At 39.8% G+C, this 22,732-nt stretch overlaps 1 protein-coding gene across 5 annotated transcripts in view; it reads left to right on the forward strand.

Moving 5' to 3' along the window:
- LOC140202851 (protein MTSS 1-like) overlaps nucleotides 1–22,732 on the forward strand; it is a 303,060-nt gene that overhangs the window by 27,608 nt on the left and 252,720 nt on the right. For all 5 annotated transcript variants that reach the window (XM_072268315.1, XM_072268312.1, XM_072268311.1 and 2 more), the window contains exons 2-3: nucleotides 2,519–2,580; nucleotides 5,403–5,476. In XM_072268315.1, coding sequence (XP_072124416.1) covers nucleotides 2,519–2,580; nucleotides 5,403–5,476 — 136 coding nt within the window. The remainder of the gene's footprint in view (nucleotides 1–2,518; nucleotides 2,581–5,402; nucleotides 5,477–22,732) is intronic.

A 22,732-nucleotide genomic window follows, 5' to 3' on the forward strand; every position in this document is an offset into this window, starting at 1 on the left:
TATTATTTTTTATCCCTTTCCCAAATCTTTTCCTTTACTTGTATTAATTCTGTATTTTCCAAAAGAAAACAAAATACGGTAAACATTTAGACTAGGGATGCTTACGTTAGCAATATTACTGTGTAGGAGAGTCGTCTAAAGTCTGCTCGCATTGGGGTTATATATTCAATCCATTTATTCCAGATTTGATAAAATTTTTCTTTTTGAATTCTCAGGGAGTGTCAACTTTTCCATTTAAAATATTTCCAAGATAATTTCGTGCCAGTCTTCTAATGTAGGTGGTATTGGATTTAGCCACTTTCTAGTGATTGATTTCTTACTTGCCGCTAAGAGGGCCTGCAGCAACTTTATATCTTCCTTCTGTTCAAGAAACAATACATGCCCCAAATAGAGCGTCTCAAAGTTCAGAGGTATCTGGGTCCCAAGTACCTTAACTAATGTTCTATGAATACCTTCCCAATATATACTTAATTTAGGGCAATCCCAGAAAATATGAAAATGATTTGCCTCCTTGGAGCTGCACCTTCTCCAGCACGTCACGTTTGTATCTTTATATTTTTCTTGATATGGGGTCTTGAAGTATCTTATAATATTTTTCCAACAATGTTCTCTCCAAGTCAAAGAATTAGTCGAGGACCATTGAAAGCTGCAGATTTTCCCCCAAGCCTCCTCTGAAAGTACCAATCCCGCTTCTTTCTCCCACTTCTCTTTAATATACAATGTGTTTACATTTTTAGCATGGGAGAGTGCATTATATAATTGAGAAACTGATTTACCAGGTATTGAACTGCAAGCCGAATTCAGAATCTTGAAAAATTCTAATTCTACTGTTGATAGGTCTATATATCTACAACTCTGGTTAACATAGTTTCGTACTTGAAGGTACCTAAAAAAGTCATTGTGTTCTAGGCCATGTTTGTCCTGCAGGATTTGGAAACTTTGTAATACTCTTTTATGTATAAATGAGAAGTAGGTTGTAAGACCTTCCTTTATCCATAGTTCAAATCTTTTATCTCCTCTGTTGGGAAGAAATTCGGTATCATATGCACACCATCTGAAGAGTTTTAACATGTTATTAATTCCACACGAATTAACCACCTTCTGCCATACTTTTAATGTAAGATTTATCCAACTGTTTTTAAATTTTTCCAATTGGGCCATCAATCCTTTGTCAGCTATTGAGGCCTGAACCCTCCCACTTTCAAATCTTACTGACTCTTCCTTCAGTTAGTCCTGACGAAGGGTCTCGGCCTGAAATGTCGACTGTAGCTCTTCCTAGAGATGCTGCCTGGCCTGCTGCGTTCACCAGCAACTTTGATGTATGTTGCTTGAATTTCCCGCATCTGCAGAATTTCTGTTGTGTGGAGTATTGTGTGCAGTTTTGGTCTCCAAATTTGAGGAAGCACATTCTTGCTATTGAGGGAGTGCAGCGTAGGTTCACTGGGTTAATTCCGGGGATGGCGGGAATGTCATATGTTGAAAGATTGGAGCGACTGGGCTTGTATACACTGGAATTTAGAAGGCTGAGAGGGGATCTGATTGAAACATAGAAGATTATTAAGGGATTGGACACGCTAGAGGCAGGAAACATATTCCCGATGTTGGGGGACTCCAGAATCAGAGGCCACAGTTTAAGAATAAGGGGTAGACCATTTAGAATGGAGTTCAGGAAAAACTTTTTCACACAGAAGGTTGTGGATCTGTGGAATGTTCTGCCTCTGAAGGCAGTGGTGGTCAATTCTCTGGATTCTTTCAAGAAAGAGTTAGATAGAGCTGTTAAAGATAGCAGAGTCAAGGGATATGGGGAGAAGGCAGGAACAGGGTACTGATTGTGGATGATCAGCCATGGTCACAGTAAATGGTGGTGCTGGCTCAAAGGGTGGGATGGCCTACTCCTGCACCTATTGTCTGTTAACACCACCAGGTTTCTCTAATTGCTGAAATAACATTATTCAGAATGTACAGTGAGAGATACAGATTTACTAAACAGTAATTTCAACTATATTAGATCTATATGGAAAACCATGGTTACCAAAGTCCGCATCGGATATGGTACCTAGACAGACAGACAGACAATTTCAACTATTTACAGTTAATGTATATTAAGTAGAAACCTCTTTCAACTACACCTTGCCCTGCTCTTATCAAAAGAAGTTGTATTTGTGTGCTTGTATTCAACATTTTCATCATGTGGCATATTAAAAATGCATTCGTTTCTCCCATTTTAGAAGTAGAAAGGCCAGTTGTAAAATAAATTTCTGTTTCATGTAAGCAATGTGATATTGTGCTAACTTGGTGCAATAGTTTTACATTAAATTCCCTTGTCTATTTGTATGTTTTTAAAAAGTGGAGCCATTTTCTTCTGACCAGTGTTGCACTATTTGCTTTCAGATTGACACATAGTTTCTCTCCCCAAAGTATTTTGATCATACAGAAAAGTAATTAGCCTGTTCACATTCTGATAGAAGTGTGTTTGTTACAGAGTGTTGTGTTTAACAATATTTTTATTGTTTCCTAGGGGAGTTACCCAATCTGGGAAGACTTCATTAGCAAAGCGGGTAAGCTGCAGTCCCAACTAAGGTAGGTTACCGTTGTTACAAAAAAAACTTTATTGTTTTGCATGAGTAGTTCAAAGGTAGTATGTCTGCTTAGAATAAAGTTATTGAGAGGCTGGAAGAAGCAAATGTGCCAATAAAATGAATGAAAATATATTTGTAATTGTGGTGTTCGCAAAGTATCATCAAGTCCAATTTTGTAAGGATGGGAATCTGTCACATTATCAGCAAAAAGTAACTTGTAGCAAAGGATGCTTTGGCAATTGGTTGTGGTCTTTATCATAAACACAATGATCAGAAAGGTTAAAAGGGCAGTCATAAATAACACACAAAATGCTGGAGGAACTCAGCAGGTTAAGCAGCATCTATGGAAAAGAGTATAGTCAACATTTAGGGCGGAGACTCTTCATCAGGACCAGAGAAAAAATGATGAAGAATCAGATTCAGAAAGTGGGGGGAGGGGAGGGGGAAACACAAGGTGATAGGTGAAACCTTTGGGGGTGGGCGGGGAGGGTGAGGTAAAGAGTGGGAAATTGATTGGTGGAAGAGATCCAGACCTGGAAAAGGGAGAATCTGTTAGGACAGGACAGAAGACCATGAAAGAAAGAAAAGGGGGAGAGGCACCAGAGGGAAGTGATAGGCAAATAAGGACATAAGGTGAGAGAGGGAAAATGGAATGGGGAACACTATCAGAAGTTTGAGAAATCGATGTTCATACTATCAGGATGGAGGCTACCCAGACGGAATATAAGGTGTTACTCCTCCAACCTGAATGTGGCCTGATACTGACAGTAGGGGAGGCCATGGACTGACATGACTTGTTGGAATGGGAATGGAAAGTGGAACTAAAATGGGTAGCTTCTGGAGATCCCACTTTTTCGGTCAGACAGAGCATAGGTGCTCAGCGAAGCAGTCTCCCAATCTACATCGGGTCTCACTGGTATACAGGAGGCCACACCAGGAGCATTGGATACAGTCGATGACCCCTATCAGACTCACAGGTGAAGTGTCACCTCACCTGGAAGGACTGTTTTGGGCCCTGAATGGTTGTGAGGGAGGTGTTCTAGGGGCAGGTGTAGCACTTGTTCCAGTTGCAAGGATAAGTGTCAGGAGGAAGATCAGTGGAGAGGAACGAATGGTCAAAGGAGTCATGTAGGGAGTGATCCCTGTGGAAAGCAAGCTGCTGAAAGATCTGCTTGGTGGTTAGATCCCATTAGAGATGGCGGAAGTTACAGGGAATTATGTGCTGGGCGCAGAGGCTGGTGGGGTGGTAGGTGAGGACAAGAGGAACCCTATCCCTGGTGGGGTGGTGGGAAGATGGTTTGACGGCAAATGTGTGCGAAATGGTAAAGATGCAGTTGAAAGCAGCATTGATGGTGGAGGAAGGGAAGCCCCTTTGAAGAAAAAGCAGTATCTCCCAGCGGCCACACATTTTAATTCCACCCCATTCCCATTCCGACATGTCAGTCCATTGCCTCCTCTACTGTCGTGAAGAGGTCACATTCAGGTTGGAGGAGCAACACCTTATATTCTGGTTAGACCACCTCCAATCTGATGGCATGAACATTGATTTCTCAAACTTCTGCTAATGCCCTTCACCATTTCCTCATTCCCTTTTCCCCCTCTCACCTTATCTGCCGATCACTTTCCTCTGGTGCTCATCCCCCCCCGTCTTTCTTCCACGGCCTTCTGCCCCCTCTTATCAGATTCCCTCTTCTCCAGTCCTGTATCTCTTTCACCAATCAACTTCCCAGCTCTTTACTTCCCCCTCCCGGTTTCACCTATCAGCTTGTGTTTCTCCCTCCCCTCTCCCCACCTCGCGTCTCTGATTCCTCATCTTCTTTTCTTCAGTCCTGTTGAAGGGTCTCGGCCTAAAACGTCGACTATACTCCTTTCCATAGATGCTGCCTGGCCTGAGATCCTCCAACATTTTGTGTGTGTTGCTTGGATTTCCAGCATCTGCAGATTTTTCTCTTGTTTGTACAGTCATGAACAGATGTGTTTTGTCTTTAAACTTGTGTTGCAGAAAATTGATCTGAATCATAATTGCCATGTATCTTGAAGGAAAAATAACCCTTAATTTTTAATTATGGTAATTTAATACATAATTTTTGCTCAGTCTTTCTGAAATATTGAACGTATTCTCATATACTTGAGTTGAAGAAATGAATTCTGCAGTGTATTAATAGAAATTTAGATGTGTCAACAAGTGCCATCTTAAATAATTTTCAGGAAGTATTGTAGAACTGAGTAAAACTAGATCTATTGATTTGTTTTTTTCCTTTGTTTAATAACTTGGTATATAATAGTAAGGTTTTATTAAACGTGTGATGGCTTGCTGTTTTGTCCTTTCGCTTGAGTTCAATGCTTTGGCTCTAGTCTAGACTTGTAGAATCAATGTCTTTTTGTTCTGCCACCTGTTCCCTAATAAACAGTCTGCTTAGCAGTTGTATGAAGGATAAGTCTGTTTGTAATTCTTACCATATTACTAAAAATTACTCTACAATTACAATTTTTGGAAATTTACATATAATGTTCATCATAGACATTTTTTTATATCTATGACATTTTGTTGGAAGAATATAATTTACTTTTCAATGTAAATTATATTTCTTATGGTCTTGTATTTCCTTCATTGTTTCTTGTCAGTTCACTTTTACCTGTTAATAGTAATTATAAGAACTGGTCAAAGTTTTTTTTAATAAGTATTTTGTTTGTCTTGGGAAATGAGCATACCTAACATTTTGAGCTGGAATACAAAGTGTGTTGTTGTTTATAGGGTTGTATTTTCTGGAAGCTTTGTTTATTGAGTCGGGAATGCACACTTAGGTTTTTTTTCTATTCCAGGACCACTGTGGTAGCTGCTGCTGCTTTTTTGGATGCCTTTCAGAAAGTGGCAGATATGGCTACGAATACCCGTGGTAAGTAGGCTTGTGCTACATCAGCTTCTACTGTACATAAAATCGATGACCTCTACCCAGCTTGCATTTTTATGTCGCATTTGGTCAAAGGCTTTAGATACATTGACACGTGGAAGGCAACGTATAACCGATGGATTTTAAGATTTGATATCACCATTTGTTGACTTATCATACTATGAATTTAGATGACAACAAATAGAAACCTTTGTTCTATTTTTCCATATCTTTTTGTACCTTCTTTACAACATGACTATAGAGTCATACAGAACAGAGAAAGTCCTTTCAGCCCATCTAGTCTATGCCGAAATGTTATTTTGCCTAGCTCTATTGACCTACATTTGGACCATAGCCCTCCTTACCCCTCCCATCCGTGTAGTTACCCAAACTTCTCTTAAATGTTCCAATAGAACCTGCATCCAACACTTATGCTGGCAGCTTCTTCTACGCTCTCACCACCCTCAGTAAAGAAGTTCCCCCTCAGGTTCCCCTTAAATATTTCACCTTTCACCCTTAACCCATGACCTCTAGTTCTAATCCTACCAAACTCAGTGTAAAAAGCCTACCCTTAACCTTTATAATTTTGTATACTATCAAATTCCCCCTCATTCTCCTACGCTCCATGGAATAAAGTCCTAACCTATTCAACCTCTCCCTGAAACATAGATAATCAAGTCCCAGCAACCTCATTGTAGCTTTTGTCTATACTCTTTCAATTTTACTGATGCCTTTCTCGTAGGCAGGTGACCAGAACCGCAGACAGTTCTCCAAATAAGGCCTCACCAATGTCTTGTACAACTTCAACATGTGTTCCCATTGTTTATTTCAAAATATACTTGTATTATAGAATGATTATAATATAGTGAAGACAATCATTCAGAAAAGACTAATGTGAAATTTCTCATTTTGTTTTGGAATGTCTTGCTTTGATAGAATTTGGTTAAGTACAGAATAGTGTAGCACAGTACAGGCCCTTCGGCCCACATTGTTGTGCCGACCCTCAAACCCTGTTAATATTAATGTTAATTTGGTATTTAAATAATTTATAGAAAGGGGGGGTTGTTTTCAAAGTGAAATAAGGTCCTTCAAAATCTGTGAATTCCTTTACAATAAAAATTACGGTTCTTCTAGAGCTTCAAAATCCTTCCTATTTGTTCTGAACTGATGAGTTTATTTTATGAACATCTGCAGTAGATGGTTTCAGTCAGGGATGACTTTAGACTATTGCATGTGATAGGATAGTAGGAGAGAAACAATCCAATTAGTCATTAGCAGGCGATTGTCAATGTAAATTGTATGGACATCAGTAATTGTACACTGAGGCAGCCAATTTTTAAAAAAATTTTAAACTTATCATCAACAAATAGGAATTCAGTATTGCATTTTTAAATCAGAAATATTTCAAAGAGTCCTGAAATTTGTTGTTCTAGTCTACACTGACCTGGCTTGCATCCAAAAATTGACCACCAACTAAAAATATAATTGAGAATGTTCTGATTGGTCTTGTTCAATTAAGCAGCAGGTAAAACCTTTGCAGCAGGTAAAAAGCAAAGGTAAGTGAATGGAATTAAGGCTCTGAAATGGTGATTAATTTGAAAGTGTACTTGGCTGGAGGTCTGAATTGTCAAAGGAACAGAGATCAGTGGATTTTTGAGGTAAATTATCTGTGTCACTACAATGCTGAGTGATAAATCCAGGCCAATATGGAACATTATTTCTTGTTAATAGACAGACAGCCTTAGTAAAATTCCCTTGCTAATTCTGTTTGGAAAATGATGCAAATCATTTAAAGATTTTTAGATTGCTATTGATAAGTTTCCAGCTAACTTTGTGTCTGAAATACGTTTGTAATACCAAGTTCCTCAATGACATTTCCTCATACCAATCTAAGGGAAGCTTTTTCCCCCTTTGTACTTTGTATAATTAACAGAGAACATCCTAACAAGGGTTGCAGGCAAAATAAAAATCAACGGTACTGATTTTCGGAACTTAAAGAGTGTAGCGGATGAAAGAATCTTATTGTCATTGGTATCTGGTATTTATTTTGTCAGCACTTTGTGGTTAGAGGCATTAAAATGGCTATGAATGTAATGTAGTTGCACTTCCCTGCCAAAAGCAGCTTGAGTTGGCTTCTATGTATAGTGCTTATGTTTGTCAGAGCTATTTCCAACAATTGGCAGTAATTTATTGACTATGATGGCTCTCAGGAAGTAGGTGCAACTGATGATTTGGTGTTTTTTATTTAAAAATAGACCACCTTTCCTTTTTTGATTGTTTTAGTTTTGTTGGATTTTCTGACAGCTATGTCGACTGTTTAATCTGGTCTTCTTTACTGGACATTGTTTGAAAAAATGTTGAGATGAGCTTGTCATGCTAGGGTAAAATTCCTTTATGTTGATGTTTTTAATAAATCTGAATTGCTGCTTCCAGGGTGTTGTACTCCTTATCTAGTCAATCTAGTAATATAATATCAATAACTTGGTGATTGGACTTGGTTGTCAATGTGGTTTAGCATAATGGTGTGATCAAGAGAAGTGTATACAGTGGCATGCAAAAGTTTGGGCACCCCTGATCAAAATTTCTGTTACTGTGAATAGTTAAGTGAGTAGAAGATGAACTGATCTCCAAAAGTCATAAAGTTAAAGATGAAACATTCTTTTCAACATTTTAAGCAAGATTAGTGTATTATTTTTGTTTTGTGCAATTTTAGAGTGGGGGGAAAAAAGGAAAGGAGCACCATGCAAAAGTTTGGGAACCCCAAGAGATTTGAGCTCTCAGATAACTTTTACCAAGGTCTCAGACCTTAAATAGCCTGTTTAAGGCTATGGCTTGTTCACAGTCATTGTTAGGAAAGACCAGGTGATGCAAATTTCAAAGCTTTATGAATACCCTGACTCCTCAAACCTTGTCCCAACAATCAGCAGCTATGGGGTCCTCTAAGCAGCTGCCTAGCACTCTGAAAATTAAAATAAATGATGCACACAAAGCAGGAGAAGGCTATAGGAAGATAGCAAAGCACTTTCAGGTAGCCATTTCCTCTGTTCGTAATGTAATTAAGAAATGGCAGTTAACAGGAACAGTGGAGGTCAAGTTGAGGTCTGGAAGACCAAGGAAACTTTCCAAGAGAGCTGCTCTTAGAATTGCTAGAAAGGCAAATCCAAACCCCCATTTGAGTGCAGAAGACTTTCAGGAAGATTTAGCAGACTCTGTTGTGGTGGTGCACTGTTCTACTGTGCAGCAACACCTGCACAAATATGACCTTCATGGAAAAGTCATCAGAAGAAAACCTTTCCTGCATTCTCACCACAAAATTCAGCATCAGAAGTTTGCAAAGGACCATCTACACAAGCCTGATGCATTTTAGAAACAAGTCCTGTGGACTGATGAAGATAAAATAGAACTTCTTGGCCGCAATGAGCTAAGGTATGTTTGGAGAAAAAAGGGTGCAGAATTTCATGAAAAGAACACCTCTCCAACTGGTAAGCACAGGGGTGGATTGATCATGCTTTGGACTTGTGTTGCAGCCAGTGGCACGGGGAACATTTCACTGGTAGAGGGAAGAATGCCTTTTGGAAATCAGGTCATCTTTTACTCGCTTAGCAATTCACAGTAACGGACATTTGACCAGGGGTGCCCAAACTTTTGCATGCCACTGTAATTACGTATTTGTCAAATGGTTTTGATTATTTTGTACAAGATCTGGAGTTCCAAGGAGAAAATTTAAGACCTCTTTTAAAGATAAGGGGTTTAAAAATTGGCTACACGCATCAAAGTTGCTGGCGAACGCAGCAGGCCACGCAGCATCTCTAGGAAGAGGTACAGTCAACGTTTCAGGCCGAGACCCTTCGTCAGGACTAACTGAAGGAAGAGTTAGTAAGAGATTTGAAAATGGGAGGGGGAGATACAAAATGATAGGAGAAAACAGGAGGGGGAGGGATGGAGCCAAGGGCTGGACAGGTGATTGGCAAAGGGGATATGAGAGGATCATGGGACAGGAGGTCCTTTGGATTTGGATATCCTTTCTTAAAAATTGGCTGGCTGTGTTATCCCTACTGGGTTCTAACTGTTTTATTCAGTTGTTGAAATGAAGTAGTTCTACTCCAACTTTAAAAAAAAAAAAAAAAAAAATTTCCAGCCTTTTTATTTTCCGTGTAATATATACAAGAGATACAGAGTATTCCTCATTTAGTTATGAGTAAGAAAATATTAATTGCAGTTGCGATTGAGTTTGACCATAAATAAACTCCATGCTAGGATGGAGTATAACAAGCTAAACAGTCCTGTAACACCAGGAAAGTGATGGAAATTATTCAATACGGCCATGAGTTGCCAGTGATTTATTTGCTTGGGCTTTCCTGGTAATTTGCCATTCCTGATTTAAATGTGTCTTGAATTGCAAGCAAAGTAACAGTAAATGCCCACATCCTGAAGGCAGCATTTGGTTAAGTATGACATCACGAGGCTCTGGCAAAACTGGTCCTTCCTTGTTTGCCATGTGAACAGTGAAGAGATGAGTGCTTGGAGAGATACCTAATTCTCTAGGATATGTTTGTCAGAAATCAATAACTTCATTAATAAAGCTTTTGTTGCCATGGAAGTGTTCTCAGACTATTTATTTTTGTCCACATCAGTAAAGCCTTATTTGTGGACTGATACACAGTGTTAAAGTTCTATGTTTAAAAATTCTTGCAATAGTAGAACTCCCAAGAAAACTTGGACAACATCCAGCTTTGGGCTGATGAGTGGTAGATAACATCTGTCCATAACTGACAAGCCTATTCAGAATCTACAACAGAAAGACGCTTAACTGTATGTAGGTTCTTCTCTGTATTGCTGTTTGGAAAAGCAGCTAAATAAGTTACTGTAATAATCAGTGATTGTGAATAGCACTGAACTAATAACATTCTGATAATATTTTAAAAAAATAGCAAATGATAGACATGGTCCATAAAGAAATGATATTATTAGTCATGTCCTGGGTACTGAAATGGCTTATGAATAGGAGTGAAACAAAGTCAAGGTGACATGGTTCTCACTGGCCTTATTTTCTTGTACCTGCTTCGTGTTATACAGGTGTCCCCCGCTTTTCGAACGTTCGCATTACGACACCTCGCTGTTACGAAAGACCTACATTAGTTACCTGTTTTTGCTCACAGAGGATATTTTCACTGTTACGAAAAAGGTAGCGTGCGCCCCGAGCAGCCAAACTCCTCCCCCGGAACTGCATTCTAGCCGGCATTGCTTAAACACGTGCCTGTGAGCATCTGTGCTTTATGTCGATTTATTTTGAGCATTCGTTTGCAGGATGAGTTCTAAGGTATCGGAAAAGCCTAAAAGAGCCCATAAGGGTGTTGAACTTAGTGTAAAACTAGACATAATTAAGTGTTTCGATCGTGGTGAACGAAGTAAGGACAAAGTGAGTATGGCTTGTGGAAGTTGACGAAGATGATGTGAAGAGGTTTTGGCATCCCATGACCAAGAACTGATAGATGAAGAGCTGATGCAATTGGAAGAAGAAAGGATGACAATCAAAACCGAATGCAGTAGCAAACGGACTGAAAGTGAAGTCGTCCAGGAACTGAACGTGAAGCAACTGCATGAGATGTTCGCTGCAATGATAAAGTACGACTTTAATTTTGAAAGGATACGTAGGTTTAGGGCATATTTGCAGGATGGTTTGAGTGCTGACAAAGAACTATATAATAGAAAAATGTGCAAGGCTAAGCAGTCAAGCATACTGTCGTTTTCAAGCCTTCCACGTCAGCCACAGTAGACGACGAACCTCAACCTTAGACATTGAGGCAGGCAGAGATAGAAGAACCTGCCTGCCCTGATGGAAACAGACGGCAATGAGATGACTCCTCAGTGTCCCACCACCCCAGTGGTCCCAACCTCTGGGCCACAGACTGATAAATTGCCACGAAGCATGCAGTGGTGCAGCGGTAGCCGGGACGCACCCAGCACATCTTTAAGAAAAAAAAGCCAAAATAAACAAGCTAATTAATTAGGTGCCGGCTGGCACATAAATGTCGGCCCAGATCAGAGGTGATTGCCGATTGCGTTTAAACTTTCCTTATGTTTTATTTATTTTTTTAAATTTTCATTTATTTATTTAAAGTTACAGCACAGAACAGGCCCTTCTAGCCCAACGGGCCATGCTGCCTGCAACCCACCTATTTAACCCTAGCCTAATCCCAGGACAACTTGCAATGACCAATTAACCTACTGACCAGTATGCCTTTGGACTGTGGGAGGAAACCTATGCGGTCATGGGAAGAACATACAAACTTCTTACAGATGGATTTGAACTCTGAACTCTGACACCCTGAGCTTTAATAGTATTGTGCTGATCGCTACACTACTGTGGCACCGTGTTGTGCTAAGTGAACAAAAGGAGAAATTTGTAACTGTTAAGAGTTGATTTTCAAACATTAACTTGTTTTAGTACCTGACAGTGGTTGAGATCAACAATAGCTAATTGCAGAAGATTCAGAGTTTCTTAACAATGATGCCTAAGGTAGTTCTCCTCTTTGACTAACTTGCTAAGCCATGGAGTATAATGTTTTGGAACAATTATAGTTGTTTATTTTAACATTTCAGATTCAATGTCCTAGGAATCATTTAGGAGATCAAAATATAGAAAACAAAAGACTATAGTTGTAGACTGAATTGTTTATGACTGTTGGCATCCTGATTTATTTTTCTTTTCAATAGTCCTATCCAAACGGGGACCAAAATTAGGAATGTGCTTTCGTGGGCAATGGCTGATTTGTAAAGGACCCAGTTAGAAGGCTGTTAGATTCTGTAGTTGTTTTTGAGCCCAGTTATGTGGAGCAGTTGTGTTTTGCCTTTGGTCTGATGCTTTGTATTGCAGCAACAGATGTTCTTAACACTTGTACAAGAAAACCAAAGGTAAATCAAAACAAAATTGAAAGATGCTTAATAGGTATATGAAGAGCATGAGGGATAATCAAAGAGAAAGAATTATTGTGGCAATTATAATAAGAAGGTGTCGATATTGTAAGAGTGGAGTTACTGTATATGATAAATATCCTCTCTCTCTCAAGATTAAGGTGTTTAATGATCCTAGGGCACACAGTACCATAGCAATAGCATAACACTATTACAGCACCACCGACCAGGGTTCAATTCCTGCTGTTGTGTGTAAGCAATTTGTACATTCTCCCTGTTACCATATTGAGTATAATTAGGTGGTGTGAACTTGGGCCAGAAAGGCCTGTTACCATGCTGTATCTTTAAATAAATAAATTGTTAGCCTTGCATTAAATATATCCTACACTGTTGTAGAAAGCAAGAAGTAATGAAATTGCACAGGCTCTGGCCATTGTTTTTAGTCTTCCTTTGTTATAAGATTGGTGCTGCAGGTTTGCAAGGTAGTTAAAGTTGAACCATTAGTTCGTAGGAAGTGATTAATTTTAACTTAAGTGCTGGAGGAATTATTGAAATCTATTCTGAGAGACAGTACAAACCTTCATTTGGAAAGGCATGGATAGTGAATTCGTTCCAAAATAAATCATGTTTGGTGACGTATTGGAATTTTTTTGAGGAGGTAAGTTGGTTAATGTAGTCTGTGAATTTTAACAAGACTTTAAATGAAGCCATATATATATATATATATATGGGGTTGCTTTGCTCTTTTTTTTTGAATGGATGAGGCTGAAGAAGAACAATTTTGGTAGTTTAGAGCAAAAACTGGGTTATAGTCAAAGTTTTGTGGAAACATCAGTGAGGATATGAGGAAAAATGTTATCACAGAAAATGGTAGTGGTTTAGGACTTGGTCCCTGAAAGATTAAGATAGAAACCTTAATTGCATTTTATAAGTGTATGCATATGTGCTTGAAGGGCAATAAACAAAAACCTGTTGAAACCATTTGGAGTAGCAAAGATGCAATACACTTTCAGTGATACTTTGGGAAATTTGTTAAAAAAAATACCAGAGCAAAATCATTGTACTTAAGAATACTTTGCTGATGACACAAAGGTTGGGGTATTGTGGATAGTCTGGTGGGTTGTCAGAGGTTACAGCAGGGCATCGATAGGATGTAAAACTGGGCTGAGAAGTGGCAGATGGAGTTCAGCCCAGATAAGTGTGAAGTGGTTCATTTTGGTAGGTCAAATTTAAAGACAATATAATATTAATAGTAAGACTCTTGGCAGTGTAGAGGATCTGTGAGATCTTGGGGTTGTGTCCATAGGACACTCAAAGCTGCTGTGCAGGTTGACAGTGTTGTTATGGGGTGTTGGCATTCATAACTATGGGTGTGAGTTCAAGAGCCATGAGGTAATGTTGCAACTATATAAGGCCTTGGTCCGACCCCACTTGCAGTACTGTGTTTAGTTCTGGTCACCTCACTACAGAACGGATGTGTATACTATAGAGAGAGTGCAGAGGATATTTACAAAGATGTTGCCTAGATTGGAGGGCGTACCTTAGGAGAATAGGTTGAGTGAACTTAGCCTTTTCTCCTTGGAGCGACGGAGGATGAGAGGTGACCTGATAGAGGTGTATAAGGTGATGAGAAGCATTGATCGTTTGAATAGCCCGAGGCTTTATCCCAGGACTGAAGTGGCTAACACGAGGAGGCATAGTTTTAAGGTGCTTGGGAATGGGTACAGAGGAGATGTTAGGGGTAAGTTTTTCACACAGAAAGTGGTGGGTGCATGGAATGCACTGCTGGCGGAGGTGTTGGTAGCAGATACAATAAGGTCTTTTAAGGGCCTCTTGGGTAGGTACATGGAGCTTAGAAAAATAGAGAGCTATGTGCTAGGGAAATTCTAGGCAATTTCTAGAGTAGGTTACATGGTGGGCACAAAGGGCTTGTAATGTGCTGTAGATTTCTATGTTCTAATTCAGCAGTCCCCAACCACCGGGCCGCAGACCAGTACTGGGCCGCAAAGCATGTGCTACCGGGCCACGAGGAAACGATATGAGTCAGCTGCACCTTTCCTCATTCCCTGTCACGCACTGTTGAACTTGAACATAGGGTTGCCAACTGTCCCATATTTGCCGGGACATCCTGTATATTGGGCTAAATTGGTTTGTCCTATACGGTACCACCCTTGTTCTGTATTTCCCCCACTAAGGTAGAGTGTTCCTGTGAAACCTTTCGTGCCGAAAAGGCGTAAAGCGAAGAAGCAATTACCATTAATTTATATGGGAAAAATTTTTGAGCATTCCCAGACCCAAAAAATAACCTACCAAATCATAACAAATAACACATAAAACCGAAAATAACACTAACGTATAGTAAAAGCAGGAATGATATGATAAGTACACAGCCTATATAAAGTAGAAATAATGACAGTATAGTCGGGAAGATGAAGGCAAAACCGATTTGTGGAAAAAAAATCGGCACGTACAAGCATGCGCATGTCACACATGCGCACACAGGTGCCTGTGCAAGGCTTCATGGTCATGGTAGTCTTTTTGGGGTAAAGTGTCCCGGAATTTGACTGCTGCCTTTGTCGCTTATTTGAGAGTGAGAAAGTTGGCAACCCTAACTGTAAAAGACATGTTGAGGTGAGTTTAACCCTACTTGAACACCCACCCTCCCGGTCGGCAAGAATATTGTCAGTATTAAACCGGTCTGCGGTGCATAAAAGGTTGGGGACCCCTGTTCTAATTAATACAATGATTTTTTTTCTCACTGTTCCCATTCTCATTCTGGCTCCCTTCTAGTCCCCTTTTCACCTGTCCTTCACCTCTGGTGCCCCTCCTCCTTCCCTTTCTGCCATGATCCACTCTCCTTTCCTATCAGGTTCCTTCTTCAGTCCTTTGGCTCTTCCACCTATTACCTCCCAGCTTCTCTGTACCACTCTCCCACCCTTGCACCTTTCCCTTACCTGCCAGCTTGTACTTCTTCCCCTCCCCACACCTTTTTATTCTGACTTCTTCCCCCTTTTTCAGTCCTGATGAAAGGTCTTGGCCCAAAATGTTGTCTGTTTATTTCTCTTCACTGATGCTGCCTGACTGACTGAGTTTCTCCAGCATTCTGGGTGTGTTGCTTTAGAAAGATTAATGATCAGCTCAGTAATAGGCGATTTGATGAATCTGATGAGGAGTTGCTTTCCTGTTTTCCCCAGTTAGATCATGCAGAAGTATCTTTCCATTGTGATTTATGTCACCCATCAGAGTATCTACTGCTGAATTCAAACAGTAGAAAAGTACACTTTGATATTTTATTCAATCACAGCAATAGGTTAGTTTTTTCTGTTATTCACTGGTTGTGGAACATCAGATTAGTGTGGAAGGTACTGCTTCAAAATAAAGGAATCCTTGAGTTATGCTTAAAAGTAGCTAACTTCCATAGGTTTAAATTTTAAACACAGAAAAGGGTAATGATGTGAAAGTCTTGTTAAGAGAAATTAGATTATGAGGACACTCAGTCCTCGTTCATTGACATTTAGAAATGCATGCATTAAAAAATGATACAATGTTCCTCCAGTATGATATCACAGAAACATAGGACAGACCAAGACTAAAACTGACAAAAAACACATAATTATAACATATAGTTACAACAGTGCAAAGCAATACCGTAATTTGATAAGAGCAGACCATTTGCACGGTTTAAAAAAAAGTCTCAAAGTCCCGATAGCCCCATCATCTCACGCAGATGGTAGAAGGGAGAAATTCTCCCTGCCATGAGCCTCCAGCGCCGCAAACTTGCTGAGGCAGCATCCTGGAAGCACCCAACCACAGCCGACTCTGAGTCCGTCCGAAAACTTCAAGCCTCCGACCAGCCACCCGACACCGAGCACCATCTCTGCCGAGCGCTTCGACCCCGCCCTGACCGCCGAGCAACAAGCAAAGTCGAGGATTCAGGGCGTTCCCCTCCGGAGATTTCAGATCACATAGTAGCAGCGGTGGCGAAACAGGCATTTCAGAAGTTTCACCAGATGTTCCTCTGTGCTTTCACATCTGCCTCCATCAAATCAGAATTGTGCGCGGCACCCTACTTGACAAATAACAGATATTCATCACTGGAGTGGCTGCGCGCGCTGCGTCACGCCGCCATCTTCTCCCCTCTGTGTGAAATGCTGTGTGAATCTAATCTGAACACTTTTTAGATCTGTACACAGTTTGTTTGGATCATATTGTTATTAAATTTTTTGAATTTGGTTCAGTCCTTCACCTGAGACAGTTTTCTCAATGTCCTCCAAGCCATAAATATTATTAAAGACTTATGTCGCTTTGTAATTACTGATAATAAGACTCTACTCACTTGGTTCCAGCAAATCACTCTTTGTGGGTAAGCTCTTTATTTCTGTGAACTTCACATTCAATTTTAATTGCTTTCTGTCACCACTCTTTTTGTAAATTTTTGGGTACAGTCCCTGTTATCCCAGTGAAAGATTGGCAAACCTGCAAACAAAATTGAGTGTTGTCCAATTAAGCAACTTGCAATTGTCAATGAAAACACCCAAGCTTGACTTGTAGAGACCTTTCACTTAGAATGAAAAAACACCTGTATGAGAGCTGTAAGTTTTTATGATCTTTTCCATAATTTACTTTTTTCCACAATTTATTTTCCTTCTGTATGAAAGCAATTATTACCACTATTTTACCACTCTTATATTACCACTCTTCCTTCAGTTAGTCCTGACAAAGGGTCTCGGCCTGAAACGTCGACTGCACCTCTTCCTAGGGATGCTGCCTGGCCTGCTGCATTCACCAGCAACTTTTATGTGTGTTGCTTGAATTTCCAGCATCTGCAGAATTCCTGTTGGTTGATTACCACTATTTTCCTGTGTGCTCACAAGAGTAGAAAATGGAGAACCAGGAATTTGCTGTAATATAATGCTTCACAGTGGTGCAAGAGAAAGTACTCTGTATTGTCAGAATACTTAAGTTCACTAGGTTCATCTTAGCGCAGGTAATGTCTAAGCAATACAGTATTGCTTTTGAATTTTGAAAGTACAATGAATTGGAGCACATCAGGTTAATTAGAGGCACGTACAGACCAGTACATTTTGGCTCAATGAAATAACTGCCCCAATTAGCCAAAGTTTCTGGAAATAATTAAAAAGGTATAAAAAAGACAATTTAATTGAGTAGCAAATTATGTGTTTAAATGAAACTCAAAAAAAAAGAACAGTCAATGCTACTACAATACTATACAATTGGGCACTAGTTTCTTCATTTCTTTCACGGAGAAATTCAGCCAACGTACACTGCTGTACTTTTTTATTTGACTTTGTTTTAAATGACCAAAATTAGCGCAGACACCGAGTGCAGGTAATCGATCCATTATGTGATCCATTGCTTTCTTTGAGCCTGATAGTGTTGTGTGTTTGTAGCCAATGGAACTGTTCGGTGTGACATTATAAGGCTTGTTTCATTGGCATTGTAGTTATCATCTTGGCAAAATTTTTGAAGCAAATTGGACAGCTTTATAGATTTTCATGTTTCTACACTTACAGCATCAGCACTATCTTTCTGATGAGTGCTTCCTTGAATTTAATGTGGTGATAACATTTCTTTCGAGACAAACAATCTATTGCTTTAAAATCTGCACGACCACCTTCTCAGCTAGCTCCTCTGATTTGCTTTTTTTAAAACCTTGGTCCCCTGACACGCATACCTCATCCAGTTACGATGGAACGTCATAGTTTGAGATCCCTTTCGACATCTAGATCCTTGCCTTCATGTTTTCGTTTTTGTAATGTTCCCTGTTGTACCTTGCATAATGCCCATTCTTGCAGTTTATTTATTGTGTAGATGTATAAAAGTGTAGTTGTAGATTTTGGCTTTCCAGTTATCTCTGCCAGCTGACGATAACTGTGTTAGGCGGCTGGTTTTTAATTTGGTTCAGTAGGGTAATTTTTTTGGCTTGTATAGAAAACAAAATGATCAAATATCACTAGTTTTTGAATTGGAGTCTCTCAGCCCAAATGGATAACATAACCCAAGCATACACACTGATGTTATTTCTCTTTCTCTTTTTCAATCTTTTTATTAATTTCAAAATATAGAAACAAAACATAGCAATAATACAAATAGTAGGAGATATATTGTTACACTTAAAAAAGTAATTGCAAAACCAAATAGTGTAAATTAACAAAGCTCCCAATCATGTAGAACTAACAACGGATAATACAAAGCCAAAAAAAACTGGGAAAACAACCAATGAAAAAGAAAAAAAACAAACCCCATCCCCAAAGAAAAACAGAATTAATCAACCAAACTAAGAGACTTGGGCAAAACTAACAACTTAAAAATGGAAAAGAAGAAAACCTTAGTGTCGACGACTCCATTCCCCTCCAACAACAGTACAGAGAGATAAAACAAGTTTGGAAATGATCAAATTACATCAAATGAAAATGCTGAATGAATGGCCTCCAAGTTTTTTCAAGCTTAATGGAAGGGTCATAAACCGCACTTCTAATTTTCTCCAAATTCAAACACACCATAGTTTGTGAAAACCAATGAAATACATTAGGAGGGTTAATCTCTTTCTAATTCAACAAAATGGACCTTCTAGCCATTAAAGTAAGAAATGCAATCATCCTACGTGATGAAGAGGTTAAATTATTTAAATCTATCATTGGTAGTCCAAAGATAGCAGTAATTGGATGAAGTTGTAAGTCTATATTTAGGAGCGTTGAAGTAATATCAAAAATATCTTTCCAATATTTCTCCAACAAAGGACATGACCAAAACATGTGGATTAAAGAAGCTATCTCGGAATGACATCTGTCACATACTGGATTAATATAAGAGTAATAACGAGATAGTTTATCTTTGGATATATGAGCACTGTGCACTACTTTAAACTGTATCAACCTATGTTTAGCACATACAGAGGGTGAATTCACCAACTGAAGAATTTTTTCCCATTTTTCAGTCTGTATATTAATCTCAAGTTCTCTTTCTCAGTCAGCTTTAATTTTATTAGAAGCATCAGGACATAAATTCATAATTATATATAATTGCTACTACACTTTTCTGAGAGAGATTTAAATCTAAAATTTTTTCCAAAGTGTCCATTGGATATGGGTGTAGAAAATTAGGGGAGACAATAATTAAAAAGTTTCTAATCTATAGATATCTAAAAAAGTGAGATCTGGGTAAGTTATATTTATTAGAGAGTTGATCAAAAGACATAAAACAATTATCCAAAAATAAATCGCGAAAAGATATTATACCTTTGATTTTCCAATCAAAGTAAGCTTGATCCATAGTGGAAGGTTGAAAAAGAAAATTTGATATAATGAGACTTGCTAGAATAAATTGATTAAACCCAAAAAATCTTCGGAATTGAAACCATATACATAGAAACATAGAAAATAGGTGCAGGAGTAGGCCATTCGGCCCTTCGAGGCTGCACCACCATTTATTATGATCATGGCTGATCATCCAACTCAGAACACCGCCCCAGCCTTCCCTCCATACCCCCTGACCCCCGTAGCCACAAGGGCCATATCTAACTCCCTCTTAAATATAGCCAATGAACTGGCCTCAACTTGTTTCCTGTGGCAGAGAATTCCACAGATTCACCACTCTCTGTGTGAAGAAGTTTTTCCTAATCTCGGTCCTAAAAGGCTTCCCCTCTATCCTCAAACTGTGACCCCTCGTTCTGGACTTCCCCAACATCGGGAACAATCTTCCTGCATCTAGCCTGTCCAATCCCTTTAGGATTTTATACGTTTCAATCAGATCCCCCCTCAATCTTCTAAATTCCAACGAGTACAAGCCCAGTTCATCCATTCTTTCTTCATATGAAAGTCCTGCCATCCCAGGAATCAATCTGGTGAACCTTCTCTGTATTCCCTGTATGGCAAGGATGTCTTTCCTCAGATTAGGGGACCAAAACTGCGAACAATACTCCAGGTGTGGTCTCACCAAGGCCTTGTACAACTGCAGTAGTACCTCCCTGCTCCTGTACTCAAATCCTCTCGCTATAAATGCCAGCATACCATTCGCCTTTTTCACCGCCTGCTGTACCTGCATGCCCACTTTCAATGACTGGTGTATAATGACACCCAGGTCTTGTTGCACCTCCCCTTTTCCTAATCGGCCACCATTCAGATAATAATCTGTTTTCCTATTTTTGCCACCAAAGTGGATAACTTCACATTTATCCACATTAAATTGCATCTGCCATGAATTTGCCCACTCACCCAACCTATCCAAGTCACCCTGCATCCTCTCAGCATCCTCCTCACAGCTAACACTGCCACCCAGCTTCGTGTCATCCGCAAACTTGGAGATGCTGCATTTAATTCCCTCATCCAAGTTATTAATATATATTGTAAACAACTGGGGTCCCAGCACTGAGCCTTGCGGTACCCCACTAGTCACCGCCTGCCATTCTGAAAAGGTCCCGTTTATTCCCACTCTTTGCTTCCTGTCTGCTAACCAACTCTCCACCCACACCAATACCTTACCCCCAATACCGTGTGCTTTAAGTTTGCACACTAATCTCCTGTGTGAGACCTTGTCAAAAGCCTTCTGAAAATCCAAATATACCACATCCACTGGTTCTCCCCTATCCACTCTACTAGTTACATCCTCAAAAAATTCTATGAGATTCATCAGACATGATTTTCCTTTCACAAATCCATGCTGACTTTGTCCGATCATTTCACCGCTTTCCAAATGTGCTGTTATCACATCCTTGATAACTGACTCCAGCAGTTTCCCCACCACCGACGTTAGGCTAACCGGTCTATAATTCCCCGGTTTCTCTCTCCTTTTTTAAAAAGTGGAGTTACATTAGCCACCCTCCAATCCTCAGGAACTAGTCCAGAATCTAACGAGTTTTGAAAAATTATCACTAATGCATCCACTATTTCTTGGGCGACTTCCTTAAGCACCCTGGGATGCAGACCATCTGGCCCTGGGGATTTATCTGCCTTCAATCCCTTCAATTTGCCTAACACCACTTCCCTACTAACATGTATTTCGCTCAGTTCCTCCATCTCACTGGACCATCTGTCCCCTACTATTTCTGGAAGATTATTTATGTCCTCCTTAGTGAAGACAGAACCAAAGTAATTATTCAATTGGTCTGCCATGTCCTTGCTCCCCATAATCAATTCACCTGTTTCTGCCTGCAGGGGACCTACATTTGTCTTTACCAGTCTTTTCCTTTTTACATATCTATAAAAGCTTTTACAGTCCGTTTTTATGTTGCCTGCCAGTTTTCTCTCATAATCTTTTTTCCCCTTCCTAATTAAGCCCTTTGTCCTCCTCTGCTGAACTCTGAATTTCTCCCAGTCCTCAGGTGAGCCACTTTCTCTGGATAATTTGTATGCTGCTTCTTTGGAATTGGTACTATCCCTAATTTCTCTTGTCAGCCACGGGTGCACTACCTTCCTTGATTTATTCTTTTGCCAAACTGGGATGAACATTTGTTGCAGTTCATCCATGCAACCTTTAAATGCTTGCCATTGCATATCCACCGTCAATCCTTTAAGTGTCATTTGCCAGTCTATCTTAGCTATTTCACGTCTCATACCTTCAAACTCTTTAAGTTCAGAACCTTTGTTTCTGAATTAACTATGTCACTCTCCATCTTAATGAAGAATTCCACCATATTATGGTCACTCTTACCCAAGGGGCCTCTCACGACAAGATTGCTAATTAACCCTTCCTCATTGCTCAAAACCCAGTCCAGAATAGCCTGCTCTCTAGTCGGTTCCTCGACATGTTGGTTCAAAAAACCATCCCGCATACATTCCAAGAAATCCTCTTCCTCAGCACCTTTACCAATTTGGTTCACCCAATCTACATGTAGATTGAAGTCACCCATTATAACTGCTGTTCCTTTATTGCACACATTTCTAATTTCCTGTTTAATACCATCTCCGACCTCACTACTACTGTTAGGTGGCCTGTACACAACTCCCACCAGCGTCTTCTGCCCCTTAGTGTTACGCAGCTCTACCCATATCGATTCCACATCTTCCCGGCTTATGTCCTTCCTTTCTATCGCGTTAATCTCTTCTTTAACCAGCAACGCCACCCCACCTCCCCTTCCTTCATGCCTATCCCTCCTGAATATTGAATATCCCTGAACGTTGAGCTCCCGTCCCTGGTCACCCTGGAGCCATGTCTCTGTGATCCCAACTATATCATAATCATTAATAACAATCTGCACTTTCAATTCATCCACCTTATTACGAATGCTCCTTGCATTGACACACAAAGCCTTCAGGCGCTCTTTTACAATTCTCTTAGCCCTTATACAATTATGCCGAAAAGTGGCCCTTTTTAATGCTTGCCCTGGAT

Source organism: Mobula birostris, chromosome 9 (genome assembly GCF_030028105.1).
Source record: "Mobula birostris isolate sMobBir1 chromosome 9, sMobBir1.hap1, whole genome shotgun sequence".
In the NCBI taxonomy this organism is placed as follows: domain Eukaryota; kingdom Metazoa; phylum Chordata; class Chondrichthyes; order Myliobatiformes; family Myliobatidae; genus Mobula; species Mobula birostris.